This window comes from Schistocerca gregaria, unplaced genomic scaffold (genome assembly GCF_023897955.1).
Source record: "Schistocerca gregaria isolate iqSchGreg1 unplaced genomic scaffold, iqSchGreg1.2 ptg000831l, whole genome shotgun sequence".
Lineage (NCBI taxonomy): Eukaryota > Metazoa > Arthropoda > Insecta > Orthoptera > Acrididae > Schistocerca > Schistocerca gregaria.
The window spans coordinates 173177-197756 of record NW_026062196.1 but is presented as its reverse complement, the minus strand read 5'-3'; the positions used below and the strand labels follow the sequence as shown (position 1 = coordinate 197756).

The 24580-nt window shown below is 49.1% G+C and overlaps 8 protein-coding genes and 1 long non-coding RNA gene across 12 annotated transcripts; 3 read left to right on the top strand and 6 right to left on the bottom strand.

Moving 5' to 3' along the window:
- Positions 1 to 107: 107 nt before the first annotated feature.
- Positions 108 to 1217, bottom strand: LOC126322721 (uncharacterized). Its single transcript, XR_007559142.1, has 4 exons — positions 1103 to 1217; positions 614 to 1020; positions 463 to 548; positions 108 to 352 (listed from the first exon to the last, which is right to left on the bottom strand). It is a non-coding gene; the product is annotated as an uncharacterized LOC126322721 (long non-coding RNA).
- Positions 780 to 2395, top strand: LOC126322720 (uncharacterized). Its single transcript, XM_049994560.1, has 4 exons — positions 780 to 923; positions 1015 to 1098; positions 1224 to 1400; positions 1477 to 2395. The coding sequence occupies exons 1-4, from the start codon at positions 780 to 782 to the stop codon at positions 2200 to 2202; spliced, it is 1131 nt and encodes a 376-aa protein (XP_049850517.1). The 3' UTR covers positions 2203 to 2395.
- Positions 2396 to 3539: 1144 nt separating this feature from the next.
- On the bottom strand, positions 3540 to 8606 carry LOC126322718 (nuclear pore complex protein Nup160-like). Its single transcript, XM_049994559.1, has 3 exons — positions 8143 to 8606; positions 7905 to 7976; positions 3540 to 7840 (listed from the first exon to the last, which is right to left on the bottom strand). Exons 1-3 carry the CDS (start codon positions 8436 to 8438, stop codon positions 3697 to 3699), a joined length of 4512 nt encoding a protein of 1503 aa, XP_049850516.1. The 5' UTR covers positions 8439 to 8606; the 3' UTR covers positions 3540 to 3696.
- A 2582-nt stretch (positions 8607 to 11188) lies between these two features.
- LOC126322686 (50S ribosomal protein L17-like) lies at positions 11189 to 11635 on the top strand. Its single transcript, XM_049994521.1, has one exon. The coding sequence runs from the start codon at positions 11189 to 11191 to the stop codon at positions 11633 to 11635; it is 447 nt and encodes a 148-aa protein (XP_049850478.1).
- Positions 11636 to 11757: 122 nt separating this feature from the next.
- LOC126322710 (uncharacterized) lies at positions 11758 to 16686 on the bottom strand. Of its 2 annotated transcripts, XM_049994546.1 has the most exons (7): positions 16297 to 16686; positions 16164 to 16240; positions 15893 to 16074; positions 15726 to 15833; positions 14903 to 15646; positions 14190 to 14307; positions 11758 to 14045 (listed from the first exon to the last, which is right to left on the bottom strand). In XM_049994546.1, the coding sequence occupies exon 7, from the start codon at positions 13503 to 13505 to the stop codon at positions 11934 to 11936; it is 1572 nt and encodes a 523-aa protein (XP_049850503.1). In that variant the 5' UTR covers positions 13506 to 14045; positions 14190 to 14307; positions 14903 to 15646; positions 15726 to 15833; positions 15893 to 16074; positions 16164 to 16240; positions 16297 to 16686; the 3' UTR covers positions 11758 to 11933. The 2 variants fall into 2 exon arrangements, with proteins under 2 accessions (XP_049850503.1, XP_049850504.1); XM_049994547.1 differs by lacking the exon at positions 15893 to 16074.
- Positions 16687 to 16997: 311 nt separating this feature from the next.
- On the bottom strand, positions 16998 to 17841 carry LOC126322728 (60S ribosomal protein L18-like). The gene is made up of 2 exons (XM_049994569.1): positions 17736 to 17841; positions 16998 to 17595 (listed from the first exon to the last, which is right to left on the bottom strand). The coding sequence occupies exons 1-2, from the start codon at positions 17736 to 17738 to the stop codon at positions 17038 to 17040; spliced, it is 561 nt and encodes a 186-aa protein (XP_049850526.1). The 5' UTR covers positions 17739 to 17841; the 3' UTR covers positions 16998 to 17037.
- A 1-nt stretch (position 17842) lies between these two features.
- Positions 17843 to 20289, bottom strand: LOC126322725 (DNA mismatch repair protein Mlh1-like). Of its 3 annotated transcripts, none has more exons than XM_049994563.1 (2): positions 19976 to 20289; positions 17843 to 19836 (listed from the first exon to the last, which is right to left on the bottom strand). In XM_049994563.1, the coding sequence occupies exons 1-2, from the start codon at positions 20240 to 20242 to the stop codon at positions 17869 to 17871; spliced, it is 2235 nt and encodes a 744-aa protein (XP_049850520.1). In that variant the 5' UTR covers positions 20243 to 20289; the 3' UTR covers positions 17843 to 17868. The 3 variants fall into 3 exon arrangements, with proteins under 3 accessions (XP_049850520.1, XP_049850522.1, XP_049850521.1); XM_049994565.1 differs by having other exon boundaries at positions 20013 to 20094; XM_049994564.1 differs by having other exon boundaries at positions 19914 to 20067.
- Positions 20290 to 20918: 629 nt separating this feature from the next.
- LOC126322726 (uncharacterized) lies at positions 20919 to 23355 on the top strand. Its single transcript, XM_049994566.1, has 4 exons — positions 20919 to 21055; positions 21159 to 21632; positions 21718 to 21879; positions 21960 to 23355. Exons 1-4 carry the CDS (start codon positions 21007 to 21009, stop codon positions 22700 to 22702), a joined length of 1428 nt encoding a protein of 475 aa, XP_049850523.1. The 5' UTR covers positions 20919 to 21006; the 3' UTR covers positions 22703 to 23355.
- LOC126322727 (30S ribosomal protein S5-like) lies at positions 22928 to 23889 on the bottom strand. Its single transcript, XM_049994567.1, has 2 exons — positions 23490 to 23889; positions 22928 to 23379 (listed from the first exon to the last, which is right to left on the bottom strand). The coding sequence occupies exons 1-2, from the start codon at positions 23845 to 23847 to the stop codon at positions 22928 to 22930; spliced, it is 810 nt and encodes a 269-aa protein (XP_049850524.1). The 5' UTR covers positions 23848 to 23889.
- Positions 23890 to 24580: the final 691 nt, after the last annotated feature.

Genomic DNA, 24580 nt, shown 5'->3' with positions numbered 1-24580 from the left:
TCAGCCCCCCGTCCTTTTGACTTTTTCCGGGCTCAAACCCGGTGCCCCCGCGCCTCTCTCAAAAGGCCTCGTATAATTATCTATAAGCTAAAAAAAAACAAAGCCCGGAACGTACACGCGTCGCGAGAAGACACTCTACTATTCAACGTGTACAACAGCTAACCCCACTAATACCAAGGCTCATGCCAAGATCCCCTTGCGGTGGTGAATGCCTTTTTCTGCTAAATTTGCTAATTTTTTTGATTCGGCATGACTCCGACATTGCATGCCATATCTCATATCAAAACGCCCGGAAAATGCAAGGACAGAAACGCAGACACCCCGTAGATTTATTGAATGTACCCAAAGCACCCTGTCCGATGAATCCAAAAATGCCATGTTAATAAAATTAAACAAGCGTAATATCAATCTAAACAATCATCTTCTCTTGCGTAAAACCCGACTGGAATCCATTTAACGTACGTATTCAACAAACAATCTCGCGAAAGCTTGCAACAACGGTAACAGGCAAACTGATATGAACTAGCCGTTATATCGTAATTTCCAAACTATTGGATAAATATTTGACAAAAATTGTGAGCATTTTTTTAAAATCACTGAATCCGAAACATACTTGTTTGAAGCCTTCTGTTAATCAATCCCTTCATCGACCCTCTCCTCTACATAATAAAAATTACAGTCTAAAATTCGGCCTATATTGCACTTTCCGCGTATAGTCTCAACCTAATATTTTTTTGTCTTCTTTTCCATATACTCCTTATATGTGAATCTCCCTCGATATGGAAAATATCGCTCAAGGCTTATATAATGCGCCTGATATGGGAGCGCCTGCTCGAAAATCGTCTTCAGTTAAAGAAAAGTTGAGAAGGTGTTTGACAGATATCACTAACCTAGCAAATCATCCAGCCTGTAAAGATAAAGATGTACGTATCTATTGCCTGGGTGCATGCTATGATCTTTCGGTAATATATCCTCTTTTGAACATCTTTACTAAATGTTCATTTGCGATTTCAGTCTGGTCTAAGTGTCGATCTTGATTTAGTCCAGAAATTTATATCTGATGTAATATCCCCTGATAAAAGCCAATTCTCTATATCCGTACGTGCTAATTTGTGCATTTTTGAGACATTTCTTTTTGATTACTTTTTTCCTCTTCTACCGGCACGGATCAACATTTTTTTTGCAAATCTTATTAATCTTATTGCTTTTGACAATTTTTTTAGACAATAAAACATAATAAGCACAACATTTTCAAACAGTTGAAACAATACTATGATGATCAGCAATATCCAGAAGACAAAGAGTCCATATTATATGATGTCGACAAATACGACTATGACATACCAGTCATGGTAGCACCATATGCGAAGCAAGTATATACGTTTAATAAAATTAGAGAAGTAAGTTTTTTTACCGTTAACGGTCACAATCATTATTTTTACTAACCCCCTCTCGTACCTCCTCTCTCCATATTAGTTGGATTACTACAAATTTCGAGACTACATGAAAATACAAAATGGTATTGATGAAGAAATGCGCTCTGCTTTGGTCGATTGGCTAGTTGCAGTGCATGATTCCTTTAGACTTATTCCTGAAACGTTACATCTGTCTATTTACCTAGTGGACAAATTCTTATCTATGTTTTTAATACCGACAAAATACCTTCAACTGGTTGGAATAGGTAGCATGTTTATAGCTAGTAAATATCAAGAGGTAAATCCACCAGAATGCGACGATTTTGTTTACGTTTGCAGTAATACATATACCCGTGAATGCATTATAAAGATAGAAAAAAATATTTTGGAATCCGTTCAATACGATCTAGGCGTTCCCTCAGCCATTCACTTTTTGCGCCGATATTCCAAAATAATAGGAAACAATCACTATTTACATACATTAGCTAAATATTATATAGAACTGGGAATTTGCATATATGATACAGCCCTGTGGCCACCAAGCGCGCTAGCCGCTGCCTCTCTATATCTGGGACGAAAAGCTACCAAGAAAAAAAGAGCTTGGAGCAGCCATTTGACATACCATAGCACAATAAATCACCAAAGTGTGCATAAACTTGCTTCTGAACTACTAGCATGCCTTCATTCACATTCGCCATTCAAATTTCGTCACGTCTTACGCAAGTACAATTCCGAATCAAACTATAAAGTAGCCATGGTCGAGCTTCCAAGAACAATTCAAATCTAAAAGAGTGCTTGTCATCCGCGTACCTCTTTGACCCATTTTTTTATCTCAAGACAACAAAACATAAAACACGTCGTCTTATCTTTCCTGATTTTGGCATCACTTGATACCTAAAATCTCTTAAAAAATTTTTGGCAAGCTATCAATCTATGTCCATCAACAAAAAAATTAGTAAAATTTACTATGAAGTTTTTTCTAACCTTTCTGTTACTGCTTGTTTTATAACAGCACTTATAATATGGTTCAAGAATTTGTATATTTTCGGGGGTCAGTTCCTTAACCACCAAATTTTGGTGAACCGCCAAAATTTTAACCATTTCAGCGATAGCCTTATTCTTAAAATTCATATTTTTACTTTGTATAGGTCGGTACATTCTTAACCGATAGCTCCTTTGAACAAAGAGCTATATATTCTAAAAAATTAATGGCGCCTAAAATTACAAGATAGGTACCCAGCCGAACAATTGCAGAATCTGTAGTTGAACAGAACCACCTAGACTCTGCTTAATAATAATCGAACCCTTCTACTATGTAATGGATCATCTGACGGAATTTCAAGCAAGAAGTTAAATGAATTTTAATAATTGTACTAAACATTTGAAAAAAATTTGGCTAATCAGCAATCCGAGTTTGAAAAGCGGTCTTTTGACATCTATTCAATCTCTTAGTTTTACATAGACACTTATTGCTAAAATTTAGCTGTTTGATTATAGGGCTTACATACGTCTCTGATAAAATTATTTGAACTGATATTGATTCATTGCAGTGATTCATTGTTGTAAAGGGTGCTTTTTGTGTCATGAATGTAGTTCAGAGGGCTTGTGTTCGAGGTTTCAGAGTTAGAGTATTAATTAATAAGATCAGGGTACAATTTTTTTTTTGTTCTGCAAAAAATTTGAACACAAATTTACGACAGCTACTATCATGGAATCAGAAAACGGCGAAATCAAGCGATGGCACAAATTTCATTAGCAAAGCAAGGCATGTAACCATTTTTGTAACAAACATTTTTTTTAAATGTGGTACTAATTCTTAATTCATTAGTAAAACTGGTCTTAAAGTTATAGGAATTAAGTCCTGTCAAGAAATGTACCAATCAAAGAAATTTTTTTGTTAATGATTTTCATTGTTAGCTAGGCTCGAAATAAGCGAAGAGGTGACACGAGACGGTGCAACCTAATAGAGTTCTATTGTCAAAGGCGTACACAAAGATAGTAATGTTTCAGATATGAAAGAACGCATGCATATAATTAGAAAGCTGTCAAATAACGGAATTCGAGAAGCGTAAAAAGTGTGATTTCAAGCAAAAAAAATACCAGTGGCCTGACGAGGTAGAATTATCTAAAAGCTGAGATATATATTTATTAGACACTATAGATTCGCTCAAGATAAAGAATTCGTACTATACTTAAATTCGTTTACAAGCATGATTAGGCAGGGAGGTACACAGCATTTTAGAGGTGCTGATTGACAAAAAAGGTGGAGTGTTTGAACAAGCTAGGTTGTATTCGAAGGTTCAAGAGGTTCCAATGGTTCATTCGGAACGCTATTGGTTTTAGAATGTACGATTTCAAAATAGTCGTTGAGGTGTCGAATGATTTGTTGTTCGATAGAGGCGGCAAGGTCACAGCTTAAGTCTGTGGGCTTATATGTGGCGTAATCAGGTGAGGTAAAGATCTCCTTGATACGAGAAAGGTATTGATCAATTAAGTGATAGTGTAGCATGAAGTGAGGATTGGTATCACGGCTAAATGCGTCAGAGGCATGCTTGACCATATACAAGATCAACTGGCCTGCATCAAAGAGAAGGTCGTATTTAAGGTAGATGGATAGCAGCAAAAAAGATTTGTCTTGGACACGCTGAGAAGGTTCACTAGAGCCAGTTAGCTCGCCCTTGAAAGACAAGATAAGCCATAGAGGGAGTTGAATACGTCTGTCTGTATCCAAGATAGTGCTCGCAACCGTTGTGTGATATTGAAATCCTGTTTCGGGTGTATCGTATTGAAACAGGTGTGTTTTCAAAGGATTCCATAATTCCAACCTAGGGGTGTCTATGGAACACTGCTGTTTGAGACAATACAAGGTATGTCTAGAAAATATCTCAGTCATAGGCAAACCGAAAATAGAGGCAAATGAATAGGCATGGTCAAACATCTCTTCCTGCGCCAACAGTTTTAGAATTTTTTCAGGAGGCTTATAGGCCTTGTTATACGCTTCGCTTAAAGGTGTTCTTTCAATAAGTTTCCTATTATAGTGGATTAGCCAATAATGTTTTTCCAGTTGTTCTAGCGTGCAATACTGAATGCTTGCTGTTTCCTCATCCTGCCCGTCTGAGATGGCCAGAGGTACGTGCGAATGCCGCATGAGTTTGGCGACATAAAGAATCATCAGCAAAGCCGATGAGTATCGCTCCAGGTCTAGGGGGCGGAGCTGCACTCGCATGAGGCGATTAGCATACTGACACATAGTGTTAGCCGCTTCTTGATAGTTGGACTTCGACACGTGGAAAGCGTACAAAACATGATAATAGTTCGGGTTTTGGTACAAATCCGATTCTCGGGCTTCGCGAATCAGAATATCATGAACGTGATAGATCAAATCAACGAAGGGATAGCTGACCATTTTTTTTAACTTGTCTTCCTTGATCATGGCTAACAGCAATCGTTTCAAGCAGCTCAACCGACGATCTTCTATCGGATTGCTGATCATGGACAAATAGGCGTGTTCATAATGACCGACACTTAGGGCGTACTTGAAAGCACAGCAATACAAAAAGGCTTTGGATTCGTCAGAGCTTGCATCCTGCTGAGCAATGGTTGCCAGTTTGATACCCATATGAAAATTTTGCCGATCTTCTAGCATTTGAAGTAAAAATAGCCAATATCTGAGCGTATTAGATTCTCCAGAACTCTTCCCACGCCCAATTATCAGGTCGATATATTCGCAGAGGAGCTCTTCCTCTCCTAGAGTCTTCAGCTTCGTCGCTGCTTCGATAAAGAGATTCATAGCCTTGGCATCCTGCCCCATTTCCAGGTGGCATTGTCCCATCAAGTACAGGCAATAGGCAGATTTATTTCTCAGTAGCCGGAGGTATTCGTTCAAGATTAACGACTGTCTCTGGCTCAGCAAGAGTGGTGCTAGATTCTTTCCGCGCTGCGAGCTGGTACAAAGCAGTTCAATGAGCAAGGAGGTCACCGTTTGGATAGCTGGGTGGATCGCCAGGCCACTCAGATTGGGGGAGTTGTCTTCGACCGTCTGAACATTCCAATGAAGCAGAGGTTCGACAAGTTCGTAGTAAACTAGTTCAAAGAGGTTTGAAGGGTGTCTGTGCCTCGCAGTTTGATGATAATTCAGCCGATCGAAAATCGGACCGAAGGAGGGATAGCTTTGCACAGCCGAACCTTGTAACAAGGTCCCGAATATCTCTTGGGTAACGGGGGCAGTGAAGTGAGTAGATGTCCACTTCAACAAATAGTACTTTTTGACTAAGGAAGAGAGGGTTGCAATGACCTCTTGAACTTCAGTTTGTCCGGGGAGTATTTTCAAACTCGGCTGCTGGGTTATCAAAATCAGCAAGTATAAGCAGTTCCGTACCAGGTCGTAGTTTGTGTGAACTCGGTGTTTGTATTCCCACCAGAATACGTGCATCATAAGACTCGATTGAAATACTGTCTTTTGTTGAGGATGGTGGTCCCAAGAAGAGTGGTGCAAGAAAGTGGATTCATTTTCTCTGCTGCTGAGCAGTTTGTTCAAGTCCACAACTTCGGTAGCCCTCAAAATTTCCAGCATAAGTGACACAAGTCGTACAGGATCGGAGATGGCCTGTAGGCGCTGAGACAAGACGCGAAGGAATGTTCTTCGGGTCTGACGAGTCGTGCTGTTGGGCGCGGCTCGAAGTTCTAGTAATCCCCCTAGCAGTTCTTCAATATCGGACATGACTGCGTGGATGGGGTCCATCAGCTGAAACAAAGATCGATCGAAGTTCAAAAAGACCTCATGTCCTAATTCGAGTGCCAGGTCGTCTAAAATTTGAACGAGCTGATAAATCTGCCGAGGTAGGTCACGAAGGCCAGTTCGCTTCTCAATCTTAAAGAATTGGCGTTCTAACACAGAATGAGATATATTTGTGTTTTCTAACCGTGGAGAGGAAACAATTCCTTCGAGAACAGACATTTTGAGGACGAAAGAGACGAATTCCCTCTTGATCAAAACCATCAGTCCACCATGGATGGGAATGTGCACCAGTCTCAGACATTCGTGGTCCTTTCTCCATACTTGCAGAAATACTTCAACAAACTTCATCCAGGCGGAGCGTAAGGCTTTTTGGAACGTGGCGTCATCTTTTTCTTCAGAGGGTGCCGTTTGACCTGGAACGGTGTTATTTCCCGGGAGCTGAGCCGAGAAGGGATCCTTTGGAACCAGGGACTCGGCCTGTTTTGTCATATTCATGGCGTAGAGTCGGATTTCGTCGAACAGCGCTTGTCGAAGCCCGGATGGACCGGCGGTTACAATCGGCTTGACTTGCATCTGACCCTCTGTAAAATAGTAGAGTGCCTTCCAAACTGTTGACGGGTCGAAGCGCCCGGGTTCGAGCATAGTGTCCATGTACACTTCGTCGAAACGATCGGTAATGAATGACCCTAAGCCGTGAAATGGCGAGTCCAGACTTGCTTCGCACCAGAAATCTGTGATGCGCTGGAGGTTTTGCTCTATCAACAAATATTTCAGAACGTAGTCTTGTTCGCGCTCGTTCATCCCTTGAGACAGTACCCAGAGGAGCTCGGTCTGTTTGTTGGGAGAGGTTGGACAAATCCTGGATACCCCGAAGTCGATCACGAGATCGCCTTGATCACAGTGATTTACAGAAGAGGGGATCAGATTCACGGAGTGAGTTTTAGCGGTGTATTTACCTTTGAAAACGTGCAAGTAAGCTTCGTTCTTTAAACATTCGAGCACGACTAACTTGAACGTATCTGATTCAGATCTATCGCTAAGAGGGGGTATAAATCGCATTGAAAATCCCGTGCAGGAATCGTCAAGTCCCCCTCCAACTGCCTCTACTTGAATGGACTTCAAGTTACGTGATTCGAGTTTCCACACGCAGAGTTTTCCGTCGACAGTCAAGCTGAACACAAAGTTGTCTTCTTGCCAGCGATGAACGGCGAGTCCCGCCACGGAGGCCTTTTTTTTCGAAAAAAAAGGCAAAAATCCGAGTACAGAATCCAGGCCAAATCCAGAGATACCCAGAATCACCTCGGTATGTGGGGCGGAAGAATAGAGTTCTCCCAGCTTGATCATGATTATGGAGCCCGAGAAGCAGCCAACTAACACCCTCTGTTCGTCAAAGGCTGAGCAGAGAACGGGAACATCGGGACTGCCGCCGTGAAGCGCGATATCGAAGTTGTTGGACTCTTCAATCATTCTTACGTCTTTAGAGCTATGATAAAAGATCGAGTACGATACGGACTCATCGCCGCCATGCAAACCGGAGACGCAGATGGGATGCGAAAAAACCAATCGACGCAGATTGATGCGTCCCAAAGAGCGTGTCGTGACGATCACGACCAGGACAGACTTGTCAGGCGAATCTACAACTTCGTGAAACATCACGTCTGGCACGATGTTGTATTCGAAGTTCAGTCTAAAAAAAAACCGGGTCAAACTCCGCTCTCACCGAATTCCGGTAGACGTCGAACAGCGCATACCGAATCGCATTGCCCTTCAGAGTCGAATTGAGCGAGTACTCAATCAGCTCTAATAGGTTGGCATCAAATCGCCTAGTTGCCAAAAAGAGAGGTTCAGTCAGGACACTCGAAATCTCGAAACTTCGCGCGCCCTCTCGCAAAAAAAATTTTTCCATAGGCATGTACATGCCATACACACGAAGATCTTGAACCGGAGGTGCTTTCTCACGCGTGAGTTTCGAGCCCGTTGGCCGCGTACCATATGATGAACCTGTCTTCTGGTCCGCACTTGAAAGTGTAGCAGCCAGAAGTGCATGTGAGAGCAGTCGGGTGCGACTGCGGTAATTGACCTTCTTCTCCTCTATCCACGTTGCCGAGCGAATATTCGTACCAGCCGCCATGCAAATCGGCCGACGGGAGAACTAGTTCATGATAGGCAAGCTCGTTCTCGAGTGGGAGCAGTGCATCAGACATCTGCGGCAGAGGGAAGGTGACCCAAGCGACAAAGGCACCCAAAAACCAATGGCACAACACATACACACGCACACAAAACATTTAGCACCTCTTTTTTGCTCAAAAAATTAGCGCGCTGCATCAGAGGTTGCAGACAGAAGTCCTCTCCGTTGGGGAGGAGCCAAGGACGCCGGCGCTCTCTTCGAGTGCGGTCTTTGGTCTTTGGTCCACGAAGATATTTGACGTTTGGTGAAATAGCGTCCAGTGCGTTTTGACAGGCACGAGTTTTGTTGGCGTTCTCGGGGTTTGAGATTGGGGGTCCTGGAGGCGGCGATTCGAAGTGGGTTTGGCGGTGCGCTCGCGAGAGCGGCCCTCTTTGTGCGCGCACACAGAAGGGGGAGGGTAGTTGAGCGAGGGGTCTGTCCGCACGAGAGCAAGAGGCGTTTTAGAGAGAGTCGGTGTGTGGGGGGTACCAGGAGCGCGAGGATACGTGAGCGTCGTTTGGACGTGGAGAGACCGTACGAACAGGGTACGATTCATCTTGTACAAGTCGACATAATATTGAAGGAGAGAGGGCTGGCTGGAAGGGGTGGGTTTGCGCAGATCGGCGTTTCGTTAAGCGAGATTGGCGTTCACTCGTCGATATTGATAGTGTTTTTGATTCTGAATTTTTTTGCTGATCTTTCGCTCGAGCGGGAGATGATGTTGTTGCCGTATAGCTTGACTAGGAGGTGTTGACTAAGTCGCATAGCGAATATGTTGCCTGATTTGGGAATGACTGGAGAGGGTGAGCGCGAATGGGTGGAAATAGGAGATTTGAAGAGAGATGGCGCACGATTTTTTACCTTTATATTTGTTTTCGGTTGTGATAATTTTAAAGATAAGTTTTGTTTCTTGCAGAAGGATGCCCTGGGTGCCGACGATGGAGGGGAGTTTGCTCTCGATTACTTGGATGATAGCGCCATGCCAGTCCGCTTTTGAGACGCTTAGTCCCAGATCGTCGGAGGTACGATGGTTTTTGATGACGCCGTCTATGTATTGTTGCCACATATAGTGGAGAGGTAGGTACAGTTCGTAATTTTCGCACTCGCTTGGCAGTTCGTAGGCGCGGTTCTTTTTTTTTTCTCGCGAGCTCATTTGTTTTTTTCCTTTTTGCTTTTTAATGTGGCTAAGGAGAGAGGGGTTTTTGGAGTCGGAGGAGATGACGAAGTAGCGACTGGAGACCTTGTCCTTCATTGCTCTGTCGAGGTTGCGGCTGTTGGATTCGGAGAGGTTGCTGGAGATGTAGTGTTCGAGGAGGGTGGCGGAGGGCGAAGCGCTGGACTGAGACGTGACCAGGCGCTGGGAGTCGTCGAAGCTGGGGACTTTTGGGATCAGACTGAGGGGTAGGGAGGCATAGCAAGAGGAGTAGGATGCGCCTGGAGGGTCGGACATGGGACGAGGGAGGACTGATCGATGCTGTAGGACGAAAACAAAATGATGTGCATGCGTGTGTGTGCTTTTATATATTAGGGGCTGGTGTGTGTGTATGCATTGGCGTTCTGTGTACGGGTTTACAGAGGTAGCACGTAGCGCGGTGGTGGCGGGGAGGAGGTGGGGGCCCGAGGTATGGGAGAGAGGAGCGAGGGATGAGGGGAGGAGGTGAGGGCGAAGTACCGGTGTGAGAGAGATAAAAAAAGTGTGTATTTGCGGGGGTGTTTTGAGAGTGAATCTCGTGTATTTTCGGCATTTAAATGTCGACTTCGTTTGAAGAGGAAGCAACCGAAGAGAGTTCTGGTGCGGTGACGTACATTGAAGTGGAGGGCGCGAAGACAGAAGGCGATTTGGACAAGAGGAATTTTACGTCGGAAGTCAGGCACCAGTATACGAATGCTCAGCACAGGATTACGCGCACGTTAAATGATTGGATGAGGTTGGTGAGGGGAGTGAAGAACGATCGAGAGAGGGCCAGGTGCGAGTTGAGGAGAGTGGACGCGGAAGAGTTGAAAAGGCATTGCTCGAGAGAGGATTGTTGGGTGTCATTGTACGGCCGTGTTTACGACGTGACGCCTTACCTCGAGTACCATCCTGGAGGTACGTCTGAAGAGAGAGAAGGATGGCGGGAGTTTGTGGGGTTCACGTGGGTTTGAGCGAGAGAAGCTGGGGTATGAGGGAGTTAATAGGGATTGTTTGGGGGGGGGGGTGGGGGGGTAGGTGTGGAAACGTTGGAGGCGGAGGGCGGTGGAGATGTGACAGCTTTGTTTGAAAAGAACCACGCGTGGGTGAATTACGAGTTACTGTTGGGTTCATTTATGGTTGGCGTGTTGGTGGAGAAGAGGACGGGGTCTTGAATTGTTGCGGTGGTGCTGTGCGGGGGAAGAGAGGCAGTTGGCATGTGTATGTGGTGTCTATGTACGAAGTACAGAAGTGGGAAGCGAGGGGGATGGGAGTTGGGGTTGCGGGGCGCCGTCGTCCTTGGTGTACGGCGTTTTTTTTTTTTTTGACAGGCGCGCTTTGTGTGGTTACGATTACTTTCGCCGTTGATTTTTTTTTTTGCGGTGGGGTGTTTAGATTGCGGTGCCGAGGGGAGACGTCCCTAGGGACGCGGTATCCTTGCGGACCTCCCTGAGGGTGCGTCCCTGTGGGTGTTGCTCGTGGGTGCCCTTGAGGGCGTCCTCGCGGACGTTGCTCACGGACGTCCATGAGGGCGTCCTTGTGGGCTGCTACTAATGGGGGTGTCCTTGGGGGTGTCGTGTCCTTGAGGGAGGGGGCTCAGGAGCGCTTGCAGAAAAAAAAAAATTTTTTTTGCACTTTTCTTGTGGTCGCGGCGCCACAGATCTCTAGAGCGGTCCGGCGTACGAATCTGCGTCGCCATGAAGATTACTCGGAAGCTCAGTCGAACGCCCGCGCATCGGAAGATGCTGATGCGGGTGATGGTGACCAACCTTATCCGGGCCGAACAGATGAGAACGACTGTGGCCAAGGCCAAGGAGGTTCGCCGCCACGCGGACCGTATGGTTACCCTGGCCAAACGTGGTGGCATCGACAATTACAGGCGCGCGCTGGATTTTGTGACGGACCGGAGCATGGTGCAAAAGCTCTTTAGCGTGTTGAAGCCGCGTTTCGAGAGTCGTCCTGGCGGATACACGCGCGTCCTACGAGCTGGGAATCGAAGAGGCGACAATGCGCCCATGGCGATCATAGAGTACTTGCAGCCCGGATTCGTGTCTGTTTCGAAGCGTTGCCGCGCTCCGCCGGTTCCCCCTTCCTGGGCGGGGGCGCCCGTCCGGAGTCAGAGCGACGGTTCGTCGTGTAAATAAAAAGACGTTGCGCAGTCCGCTGTTCGCGCGCGGAGAGAGAGGAGAGCGCGGGAGCGGCGCCCGACCCCACCTTTCTCTGCTCTCTTGGCCCCGCCGGGCGCGGACTGAAGAAAAAGAAAAAGGTTTGACCGCTTTTGCGCTTGTATTACACACATCTATAAATGTACAATATATACCGTACGCACACACACAGGTGTGTGCATCACCCAGGAGAAAGAGAGGAGGTCCGCCCGGCCTCTTCCACGATTTTTAGTGGGACGCGGCGAGCCCGTTCTTCGTGTGACACGTGCGCGCACCCTCACAGGGGTTTTCCCAGTATCTTCTCTAGTCGCGCGATGATGTGCTTCGCATAGGTGTACTTCTTGAGAGACGCCAGGTGGGGCTTGATCTTCAAAACCAGCAGGTTTCGCTGACTGTTGTCGCAGACTTCCAGGATCTTTTGAACCACGTAGTTGGCGTAGGCGTCCTTCATCATGATCTCCAAGGGCAGATAGTTGCCGTTCTGCACGGGCTTTTCGCTGACGATTTCCTGCAGGATCATTTGGCGGTCGTCGTAGGAGCCGTACTGCACGCACTTCTCGATGACGTTGCTCGCAAACTTGTGCTGAGACAGAGCCACAATTTTGCCCTCGAGGTGGCTGATGATCGCGCGCCGGTCCTTCTGGCGCCCGTTCTCCAGCACGTGCTGGACGACGTAGTTCCCGTACTGGTCCTGGACGAGCTTCGGGGTTTCCTTGAGCAGTTCGTCCAGGATGTCCAGTTGAGCAGAGGCGCCCTTGCAGGAGGAGGCGTTGGACAGGCTGCAGTGCTCCAGGATGCGCTGTATCACGCGGCACCCGTAGGGGTGCATGGCGAGGCTGCAGACCTTGCCCTTGAAGGTGTCGACGACGAAGAGGATGAGGTTGGGGGGGACTTGCTCGATGACTTTTTGGATGACGTGGTTTCCGTTTTGGTCCTTGATGCACTTCAAGACGAACCCGTTGAGTTCCCTGACGAGTTTGGCTTGTTGTTCGACCGAGATGACCTCGAACGCCTTTTGGACGACGCGACAGCCGTACATTTGCAGGGAGAGGCTCAGCACGTTGCCCTCGAGGGCGTCGCCGAGAGATTTTTTTTGCTCGTTGGTGCCGTACTCGAAGAATTTTTGTATGACGTAGTTGCCGAAGACGTCGGTCATGAGTTGGAGGGCGACGGGGAAGATTTCCTGGAAGACCATTTGTTTTTCCTCGTTGGTGGCGACTTCGAGCTTTTGCTGGATGAAGCGGGATCCGTACTGGTCGCTGCTGAACTCCACGAAGTGGTCGACGGCGTCCTTGAGCTCGAATTTGCGGTTTCCTTTGATGTTGCGGAATTCTTCCAGGAGCGAGGAGCGGCTGGCGGCCGGGCCGCCGCCCTTCGAGGGCGAGGCGTGTTCGCCGCCCTTGTAGCAGGGCGGTTTCGAGGGGGGGAGGCCGTAGGACGCGACCATTTGCGGGTAGAGCGAGTCGTCGCTCGAGGTCCTCGGAGGGGCCGGGCGGTACTCCTGGGGCAGGCGGGCGTCTCCGGGGAGCAGGCAGGGTTGCCCGGGGTTGGACAGGAGGTAGAGGAGGGGCGGCTCGTGGAGGTAGCCCGAGGTCGTTTTTAGGGGCGAGTTGTACGAATTGTTGTACTGAGGAGCCCGAAACGGCTCGGAGTCCTTGTTGCCGCCGCCGCCGACGGACGGGCCGGCGCAGCCGATCGGGGAGGCCTCGGACGCGTCCAGCTGGGCGGCGGGCTGCAGCATCGGGTGGTAGTTGGGCGGGTGAGGCGCGAAACTGGACTGCCCATCGAGAATCGCGTAATATCCGTACTGAGACGGAGCGGACAGAGAATTGAAGTTCCTGAACGACATCAGGTCTCCGGACGGGGGAGCCCGGAGGGCGCCGTGAACGGCGTCCGCTTCGGCGGGCTGCGCGCTCCTCTTGACGGGACAACAGCCGTGCTGATAAGAGGCGGCGCCGTAAGCAGAGGGAGACCCCCTGTTCTCCCTCTCCTTGCCCTCGGCGCCGCCGTAGCCAGCAGCAGCAGCATACTTGTCATATTGGAGGGGCGCGGGTGCCCTGCCGGGCGGGAGGGAGCCCTGGAACAAGCAGCCGGAGTAGTCGAGGTTGATCGACTGAATGTAACTGCTGAGCTCAGTAGCCTCCCTGGCGGAAGTAGCCTGTCCCCCCCCCCCCCCTAGAGACCCCGTGCTGGAGGGAAACGGGGGCGACGTAGTCCTCGACCGGCGCCTTGGCCTCGCCGTATCCCGGCTTGGCACGCTCCCCCACGGCGAAAGACCTGTTGAACGAGTAGGGCCTCTGGTCCATCATGACGTAGCCGTCCTCCTGCACCCCCCCCCAGCCCAAACCCTCGAGATCGAGGCTGTAAAAGAGGCTCTGGTTCGACATGTCTACAGGCAAGAAAAAAAAAAAAAAAACGTCAATAAACCGCGCGCCAAGTCGAGCGCCCCCGCACTCCGCGCGGCCCGCGGGCCAAGCGCCCAAACGAGCGGCGCGGCGGACGCGACGAACACCCCCAGCCCCAGACTTCGTACCCAGCGGGTGCATCGACGAGAGCTGACCCCCCTCGCCGTACTGCTTCAACGCATAATAGAGCGGGGGATTCAAAAAACAACCCTGTCCAGACGCGTCGTCGGCGGGCGGCAAACCTCGCTTCTCCCAACACGTCCCGTAGCGTTCGCCAGCAGACCTGCGTTAGCAACGCTCACTCGCACACACACATACCGCGGTACCCCCCACGCACACACAACCACGCACACGCACGCAGCGCAACGATGCGTACCCACACACGCGCACACACACATATTGGAGTCGTTCGCGCTCCCCCCGCGCGCTCACGCTCTCGCGCGAAAAAAAAAATTCGCTCCTCGCTGGGCGAGACAGCGCACTCGGCGCGTCCGGCCGGTCGGGGCGCCGGCCGGCCCCCCCCCGCCGGCTCGCCCACGCGCCGCGCGAGGCCTCCGCGCCCAGCGCCGACCCCCGCGGCGAGAAAAGCCCCCCCCGCCGACTCAGCCGTCGCCCTCGAAACCACCCCTCGCGCTCCGCGGCAGAGCCGCCCCCTCTCTGAAAGGGGACGACCGGTCGCCGGCGCGCTCCGGGCTCGCCAAAGCCGCCAACCTCGCCCGCCACTCCCCTCTCCAGTCACCGGGGAACCCCCTCGCGCCCCTCAGGAAGATCACCTCGCGACTCCCGGTAATCACAAGGACCACATAAAACCATTTTCTAAAGCGCCGTGTCGTCGTCGTACCTCTTGCAAGGTTATGTCCGGCGAAGCAGACGATAGACTTCTATCCAGAATCACGGGACCATTTATTTGTTGCACTCCAAATGCGCTCAACGCTTGACTTGCACCGTTGTACTCCTCGGCGTCATGAAGAATGTTTCCGATTAGTTCATTCTCTGGCAGATGAGCGTCGCTCATTCCTACAAAATTTTGTATTCCGCGGGTCAAGGTTCGATGTATACAAAGCCTCGCACAAAGCTCCGCTAGACTAAACGACGTCAATTCTACAAACAGGCAACAATCGAACTCTAGATGTAGTGTCGGCAAAGACGAGTCAAAGTTAATCCGAGAATGAAATGGATACCAATACACTAAAATAATCGTGTCCTTGTGTTAATTTTTTTTTTTGTCCTATTTTCTCGAGCGGACCTATGCGTCTTCGCGCCCATCTCTCTCTCAGCGGCGCTCGCACCTCGCGCGTCGGCGCTCGCTGTTCGGCGGAGGCACGTCGGCGCCGACAAAACAACTTTTTTTTTTTTATGAACCACATGTGTACATTTTTTGTATACATATAAGCTTTTTTCATTACACACACTACAACGCTCTCCCCCCGCCGGCGAGAGGCGCCGGGCTCTCAGCTCTCAAGGTACACCGCGTAGGACGTGAGCAGCTCCAAACTCTTGAAGTCTATGTCCTCCGTCTCGGAACTCGCGGGCTTCTCGACCTGGAAAAAGTTCCCGTCAAATTTCCAACGGAGTTCGGTCAAAACTGAGAAAAACAATCAGCCACGCGAAACAGAAAAAAAGTCGCCTCGGACCGGACGCGAGTCCGAACGATCTCTACATACACTCAGTGGCCCTCTGGGGCTCCAAGCCCAACCACTCCACCACCGTGGCGAGACATATCGTCGAGTAGGACCTCTCTATCAACGACAACATCCTGTATCTGTAAGAAACTAGCGTCTGATTAGCACACAACATAGAGCAGACGAGCGGACGCGTCTCCGTCGCCTACCTAAAAACTTCCTCGCCAATGCACCGTGCAGAGCGTCCCAGGCGTGCGACTGAACCGCTCGGTATACGGAGCAGTGGTCGCCCCTAACGGCGCCCCGAACCATGCTGCGAAGCGCTGCGGCGCTCGCGTCCTTAGACTTCACCTCCGAGCTAATCCTCTTCCACAGATATCGAGCCGCATCCCTGCCACAACGGAAAAACATGCGCCTCCGCGTCAGCAACTCTGCTCTAGTACTGCACCCCTGACTTTTTTTTTCGCATCGCGCACATACAAATCATTTTGTATGAGATAGCCAAAAAGCTGAACGGTATAGAGCGGCAACTGATCCGAGTGAGCGTATCCGCCAATCTGTCTCGCGTTAGCGGAGAGAGAGCAAAAAAAAAAAATTCGCCGTTCAAACGTACCTCGAGCTCGTATTCTTCGCAAAACGTCACCAAGTCTTCCCACAAACCTTCCCCAGCTAGTTCGAGCACTCGACTCTCCACTTGGTCCCACATCCGACCTGGCCGCGAGGTCCCGCGCTTTTCTTCGGCGGGCGCAGCGCGCGCGCAATGATAATCAAAAGCCCAGCACGCAACCGGACGGAAAAAGGGCGCTCGCTTTCAGCCGGGCAAAACCAAGAGGGGCACAACAACCTTTGCCGCAAACGGCGAAAAAAAAAAAAGAAGTGCCCTCGAAATACCTTTTTCACCCACAAAAGCACCTTTTTTTTAACTCGGACGCGAGCCAAAGGCCGAACCACGGTCACCCGACGCGCACACGCAGAGGGCTCCACCCAAGACGGAACCTCTCTCAAAGACGCCCTCAAAAGAAATTAGGAAAAATTAAAAAAAAACGCCTTTTCGCTCCCTCATCATCCGCGCGCAGAACCGCAGCGACTCCGGCTGTCTCTTCACAATTCGCCGCAACAGGCGTGAACGCTTCGCCACCCAAAACGAAACTTGCCACTCAAAACCTCGCTCATGAACCCTCAGCGCGGCGCATATTCGAGGAACACGCTCCTCCTCTGCGAAAACGCAGCAACCGCTAATCTGCGAAACGCCTGACGTCCAGTGCAGCGCGCGTCAACCGCTCCTCTAATAAAACGCGAATTCGACACCGTGCATAATCTCGAGATCATTTTTATTTTTTTTTCACTTTGATACTCAAACGCTGAATCCTCTTGAGGGCCTTCTGCCACGAGCCCGCTCATGCTTACGCCCGCTCTTCGTCTTTGACCTAATGTACGGAACGGCATGCCTTCCCCTCAACTTTCGGAAGTGCTTGAACTGCTTGCGAGCGTGTCGAGCACCCTGCAATATCATGGTCTTCGACCCCGTCGGACGAAGCATGGCCAGCTGGTCCAGAGTGAGGACCTTTCCTCCCGCCTTCTCTATTCGAAGGCGAGCGCTCTCTGTAACGTGCAGGGCCGCAAGCGTCATCTTGGGTACAACCAGCAAACGATCATCGTTCGTCACAGTCGACACGACGACAGCTATCGTGTCCTCTGGCTTGTCTTTCAGCGATAGAGCCACCTTCTTCAAAGACACCGGGGGCCTGTTGTTTCTGCTCAAGCAAAGGCGGCGCGAAACCACTTGATTGAAGCGAGAAGTCGTACGACGAGCCAAAAATTTGTATAAGCTAAAAAGCAAACGCAAATACGGATCCTTGCTTACAGGACTCTTGCGCTTGTGACCCTTAGATTTATGGCTAATATCAATGCCCTAAATGAACGCGACAATCACCTGCCTTAGCTCCGGTATATCGACATCACAAACGCGCACCCTCTCAACCCAACCAATTTGCTCCCTCGCGCAACAACCCTCCGCGCAACCGGGGCGACCTCTCCTCGGAATCGACGTACCATCGTAACCTGGACTACCAATTAAGTGATGCGCAAAGCCTATAAACAACACTGCCGATGGCGATGTTTTAGATTAATTTTTTTTAATTTTTTTTTTTTTTCCCTTTCTGGCGCAAACACCCACTCCCTCGCCTCAGCACCTCTCGAACACCCTGTACAACTTGCTCAACTTCGTCACCAACCTCACGGCCCCACTGTTCACAAACGCGGTCGGAGGCATGAATCGAACTCTCAAACTCGGCAAGAGCTGATGCTCGACCGACCAGGCCATCTGGTGATCTATCTGCCCGTCCTCGTCTTCAGCATAGTCCGGTAGCGCGTACAACAAAGCCAGTTCCCTCGCTATCCTCTCCAAAGACTCCTTTTCCTCGATCCAGCCCACCTCCGTGTAAAGCCTCAACACGAACATGGCCAGCCCGTCCATAGCAAACGGCACAAGGCCATCGATGACTTCGGGCAATGTTTTGATGTACCCGTCAGAAGAAATTTGTACCGAGTAATAATCTTCCATCAAATCTTTTTTTGAAATCAGCGACTTTTGAATCGCTCGCCCGATGTCGTCCGGATCTCCGTCCAGCGGGTCCCAATTGGCCTCCGGAAAAGTGAGGGCAATTTTGACCAACTCGACGATTGGCGCGGGCTCCGTCAGTTCAATCGGCGTCAATTCGCCCAACCTGTGTAAGCACTCCTGATAAAACAGCTCTTTGCTCAGCTCGTGCATATCACACATAAACAACTGCGTCTTATACTGAACGAGCGCATGTCTAGGAGATACGCACCCCACGAATGCGCAATCATGAAACAACGCCTTGAGGCCCACATGAGAGGTCCTCTCCGCCTCAGATAACAGCTCCTTCACAGAAAGCAGAGATGGCGATTCCCTAGGCTTAATTCTGACCGGCTTGTACATCCTCTGCACCGAGGACGTCCTTTGACTTCCACCCTCGTCAAGAAGCTCTCTAGCTCGTTTTTTACTAGACACGTCTTTCCACTCCGATGACGTCTCGCTCGCCAACCTCTGCAACTCCAAACCCTGCTCCAAGCCATTCAAATCTACGTCCAGACACTCAAACGACTCAACTTCGCAATCGCGCACTGACTTCGGCCGTTCCAATGGCCCCAAAAACGCGTTCATACTTCTTGTTCGACTCTCACTCCGGTCAATCTCCCATGGCACCACGCCGTTCTTCCCATTGGCACTAGAACGACTGTAGCAAATAGCCTCAGAGGTCGCAAGGCGAGAGCCCGCTCTGTCTTGAGCAAATGCACGTGTCATGCCTATCACGTCCAACTCAGCTCCTATGCACTCCATTATCCTCCCAAATACCACTCTGTCGTCTTGGATACGTACCTCCCTCTTCGTCGGGTGCACATTAACGTCCACGTACCTCGAATCTAACTCTACGGACAAATACGTCCACGCCGACGGCGCCTTCGAAAAAACGGTGCTGTACTGCGCCTTGATGCTCTTTTTCAGAGCAGGACACTCCACCAATCGATGATTGACGAACAAAATAAACTCGCTCTTCTTCGCCTGCAAATTACCATTCGATATAAAACCAAACACTCTGTAATGGAACGGACGCGCCTCCTCCAGTTCTATCTGAACCAACTCCTTAACTAAACTTGATCCATATTGCTCTCGAATATTGTCCTTTATCGAATTAACCTTCTTCGTGGCTATGTCTGCTCGGTTCTCACCCAACTTCTTCAAGTTGAACGCAATACCCGCGTTGTGAATCGCGTATTTAGAAACCACGTCGTAAATTCTGTGATACTCCTCCGACGCGGAAAACGCTCTTTTCCGAAGCGGATAGTTGTAAAACAAATCCTCGACTATTATTTGCGTTCCAGGTATGCCGGCGCACGGTTTCGGCTCGGGTGACCCTTTTTGGTCCTCACAAAGCTTCCCATCACGGTACGTGGCTCTGTAGGCGCTCGAGCAGCCGCGCACCATCGAAACAATCGTCACGTGGGCAATATGACTCACGGAACAAAGCGCCTCGCCACGAAAGCCATAAGTCCCAATAGTCTGCAGGTCCTCAAACCGACACAGCTTGCTCGTAGTCCAGCGCTCGCAAACTATCTTCATGTCCTCCTTCTAAAAACCATAAAGTTAATCCAAACCCCACATAAACACACCACATTGAAAAAAAATTTTGCCATTCAAATTTGTACCAGATTATCTCTCTCAGCGACTACTTTTTTCATCACACTTGTCATGCCTCGTTGTCACGCACCCTTATGCCTGTACCATCGTCTGTGATGCTCACGTACTTGAGTCCGCCTTCTTTAACGCAAATCTGAATGGCGGTAGACTTGGCGTCAATCGAATTCTCCAGTAGTTCCTTGATGCAATTGGCAGGCCGTTGAATAATTTCGCCTGCGGCAATTCGATCAATGACAGTTTGATCGAGTGGGCGGATAATTCTAGGCTCGAGCAAAGCGTTGGCATCTGCCTTAGCCAAAAAGGTGTGCTTGTCAGCCTCGTGTCCTTCGGAATGCATCTGGTCCACGCCGAAGAACCACTTCAATAAAAGAAACCACTCTCGAATTCGCGTCGTTTTACATCTACCTCTAGCAAACAACGAATGTCCACAAAAACGCTTTTTTTTGGTAGTTGAGACAACCACAAAATTTCATGTCAGAATTTTTTGACGCATCCACGCCCAATATAAGGCCGCACTAAAGCCAAAGCGCGTCTGAACTCCCCAAAACCAAAAAAGGTGTTTTCGTCGTAAATGTTCTTCGATATTCCCGGCTTTCTATAACCCCCGGCATCTCGTCGACATATCCCCCACACAACTAGACCAAATCGATTTTTTGCTACGTCGAAAAACCAATTAATTGCAGTCAAACGGGGATGCGTTTTTCTTATATCAATACTTGTTCGAGGGATCCCCCAACAGATAACACCCCCGTGACCCTCTGTCAGTGGATCCAGCCGGGGGCATTCTTAAGATAAGGATTGGACTGCTTTAATCGCGCGCATTTGAGAAATACGCAATAATTCCTTTTAAAAAATCTAAAATTTCGGACAATTGCTCTATGTACCGTGCGCTCCACGCAACTCGAGTGGTCTCAAACAGACGTCAAGGATGCATTCATACTCCTTCCACCTTACCTCAAAAAAATATTTTTTTTTAATTTGCGCAAGATTGAGCCATAAATCTGTTTAGTTCCCTTTGTACGTTGCGTCTATGCTGATCTACATACCAGTCTATTCACATCTCAGGTTCTATGCACTGCTATCCTCCCACTTCATTTAGGCATGGAATCGGCGGCTAAACCAGACAACATCATCTTTCTCTATATCTACAGTACGATTGAATGAGAGGACTTATACTTGTCATATTTTCACGTTTCGAGTTACATAACTTCTGACTGCTTTTTTGGTCCTCTCCCGAAACGTCGTTATACCAGTCATCTCCGCCGTTTCTTGCATGGTCACCGGCGTTTCTGGCTTAGGAAAGTTGGTCTTTTTCAATACCGCATGGAAAATTTTCCTATTCTTCACTAAAGGGACAATGTCTGATGTGCTCAAGTCGTACCACGTTAAAATTTCTGAGCTCTACGTTATGATGGACCTGCTCACAACAATACTACAATGTTACATGTTCCTCCCTGACCAGGATTGGAAAATACTTTTGGTAATTTCACTTTGCCATGTCATAGGTGTTTGTGTCGGATTTGTTCTTGTACCCCAAAGAGTGTTCGCCGTTACCGTGTGTATACAAATCGTTCTTTTTTCAATTTTTGCCTGGGCCGTCATCTACGAATGCCGAAGAGCATTGATGTGCTTCAAAGTCAAACGATTATCCAGCCTTGCTCGCTCATCGTGGTTTGACCTCATATATAGTGGACATGATAATTCGAAACATTTTTTTCAAAGCAAGTGTACGTAATTAGAATTTAACACTGTTACACTTCGAACGCGTCAAGGCGGTTTTTCGAAAAGAGTAGAGAATTTATGCGTTTCTAGCTTTACCCTTTCCAACCGGCTACAAGAGTCTCGTCTATTCATTTGTGTTCGGCATTATTTCTTCTATATACTTGGTATACGCTGGCAATGCAGACGCGTTTTTGTTCCTATATGTCTTTTTCTTCAGGTTAGACAAGGACCAGAGTATTGCCACAATGGTCTGTACGTCAGCACTGCCTTCAAAGGTGAGGGGATATACACGACTGCGAAGCGCGCATTTACACATAAACCAATTTTTTTAGGGATTTCTTTGCTTAGATCCATTGCAAGTGTGATATATTCTTTGATCTACCTTTCTCCGGACTCTACATATTTTATTTTTTTCTTTGTCTCCATCATGTCTGGCTTCCTGGGTATCTTACTGAGCAAGATTATTTCACCTTTGATTACTGAAGTCTCTTATTACCACCTGCTGATATTTATTATTCTTTGGGAGATCATTCATTACTTCGACCTCCCTTATATGTCTTTGGTATTTATTTTTTTTTCTTGGCTATTTTTTTTGAGCATCGACTTAGTAGCGTGTTGGGCGTTCGCCAGCCATCCCTTTTTCAGTAATTGCTTCTCGATTCCGCGCACGGGTTCTTCTGTGGGCGAGCCGAAGCCTTTGGCAGCGGAAAGTTCGCAATTGGATGATGTGAGGTATTACGGTGATTTTGCGGACACGTCGATCAATCCAGATCTGAACATGGTGGGTTTGGAAGTCAAAATGTCGACGCCGGTTCCTATAATGTGTTCGAAGGAAAAGACCCTCAAAAAAAAGAAGCAGAAGGATTACTATTATTCCACGATGTCGCCGAGCTCGCCCACCGTGAAAGAAGACCAGCTGTTTTCTGCTGATAACAGCTATTATGCGTCGGTGTTCGACGAGGTGGAAGTTAAGTGTATGGGAGAGGAAGGTTCAAGTCAAGAGGAATACGTTCAAAGCGAGGGGGACGAGTCCGACGAACATACTGGAAGTTCTGATAGAGAGTACTACCATTAGGGAATTTGCATTTTTGCTGGAGGAAGCGTTCACGGATGCAGCGGCAGTTCCGTGTGGAGGTGAATAAGGGGGAGGCTTGAGTGAGAATAGCAAGTTAGAGGCACTTGGAATTGGGAGCGCGATGCATCAGTTGGTTCATGCAACGCACACCAAATAAAGGGTGTGTTCAGACTTTAGGTGAAGTGTGGTTTTTATTGAGCGTTATGTGAGTTTCGGTGATACATATTAGTCTTTAGAGTTATAATGAAAAGCGTGAATATCGAAGAGTTTTTTTCCCAGCGCCTTCGCGATGTTACTTGGAGTGTTAATGTCCCTTTGCAATCCCTTGAAGAGCGCCCGGTAAAGTGCCTGTTTATTGCCCGTTCGGCCGGTGGTAGTGACGAAGAGATCTTTGAGTCCGAAAGCTTTTAGGGCGAGGCGCATGTCTGGAGACGCCTGAATACCGTATCCCATTCGACGCGCGCCCACGATGACCTTCGTTCTCTTGTATTTGTAGACGTTATCTCGAGAAACAGTACACCCGCGATGTCGGTTGATTGAAATCATGTTTTTTTTCGCATTGGTGACAGCCGCTCGGATGGCCACTGAAACGGTTTCTCCCCTGGCTCGCCCTATGCCGGCGCAGCCGTTGCCAGTCCCTACCATGACGAGCGCACTGAATGTCATGAGGCGACCGCCTGGCCGAAGCGCGCGAGTTTAGGATGAGTGAGTTTTCGGTCTTTTTCGCGTACGCCGTTCGGTTACACACACGCGTTTTGCGTATTCAAAAAGAAGCAGTAGGACGTACCGGGCAATATTTTGGTGTGCCGTCCGATGGACAGCACTTCGTTGACCAGCAGTTTTTGGTGATCGGGTGAAGCGATTGGGTCGGCGGCGTCTATGTTTTCGTTCAGTTGAGCGAACATGTCGCCGAGTCTCGATTGTGGGATGGTGTCTCCGTCGATGACGAAGTCGGGTTCCTCTTTGGAGAGGGGCTTGTAGATACGGGGGGGTCTTTTGTTTAGGGTGGGGGTGGCGTGGAACGTGCGCAGGTGGTGAGTGGGCGTTCGGAAGGGGGCGATTAGAACAGGGTGTTTTTTGGAAACAGGGCGCGTTGTCGCGTTTGGACGCGGACGCGACGACAGAAGTTTGAGTGACCGCCACATTTCGAGAGAGCAGAGAGGCGAGAGTTCTCTGGAGTGTTTCTATGTGAGTGCAGAGGCGCAGAGATCCTTGTCTTTTTTTTTTAAATGGTACGATGTTTCTCTGATATTTGCGCTTGATTTTTGGTTTTGGCCCTTTTTTGCGAGAGTCCCCCGCCCGGTGAGGCATGCCAGGCAGGGCAGTTTTTTTTTTTTTAGAGGGTATAGTTTTTTTAGCGGTTGGTGCGAGTGGTTTGCACACGTTGGGTTGTCGTGATATACGCGTGAGTTGGGCGGTTTGGCTGAGCAAATTTTTCTCATGTTTGATAGTTTGGAACTTTACGGGTTTTGGTTTGCCAGCGAATCAAAGGGCAGTCTGTGATCGTAGGGCGGCGCTATGACCCACAATATCGCTAGTACGTATAGTTTTTTAATAGCGGGGTTGAGGGGGGTGGGTCGAGGTCGTCGAGTTGGCTGACCGATTTGGCCGCGGGCGTGCGCGCGCGCGAACATTCGGGTTTGCTTTCAGAGCGTTTGCGACGCGTGTCGATAAGTTACAGGTGCCAGGTCCACTATTTTCGAGTGACGCCGACGTCGACGTTTAGGGCGTTGTTGGAGGACGCGGCGAAGCACTGGTCGGTGGACCCGGAGGAATACGAGTTGCAGGACGACGAGGGTTGCGTTTGGTCGAGCAACGGTACGGCGATGGCGGTGGGGGGGGGGGTGAGGGCGTAGAGAGAGAGAGAGAGTGTGTGTG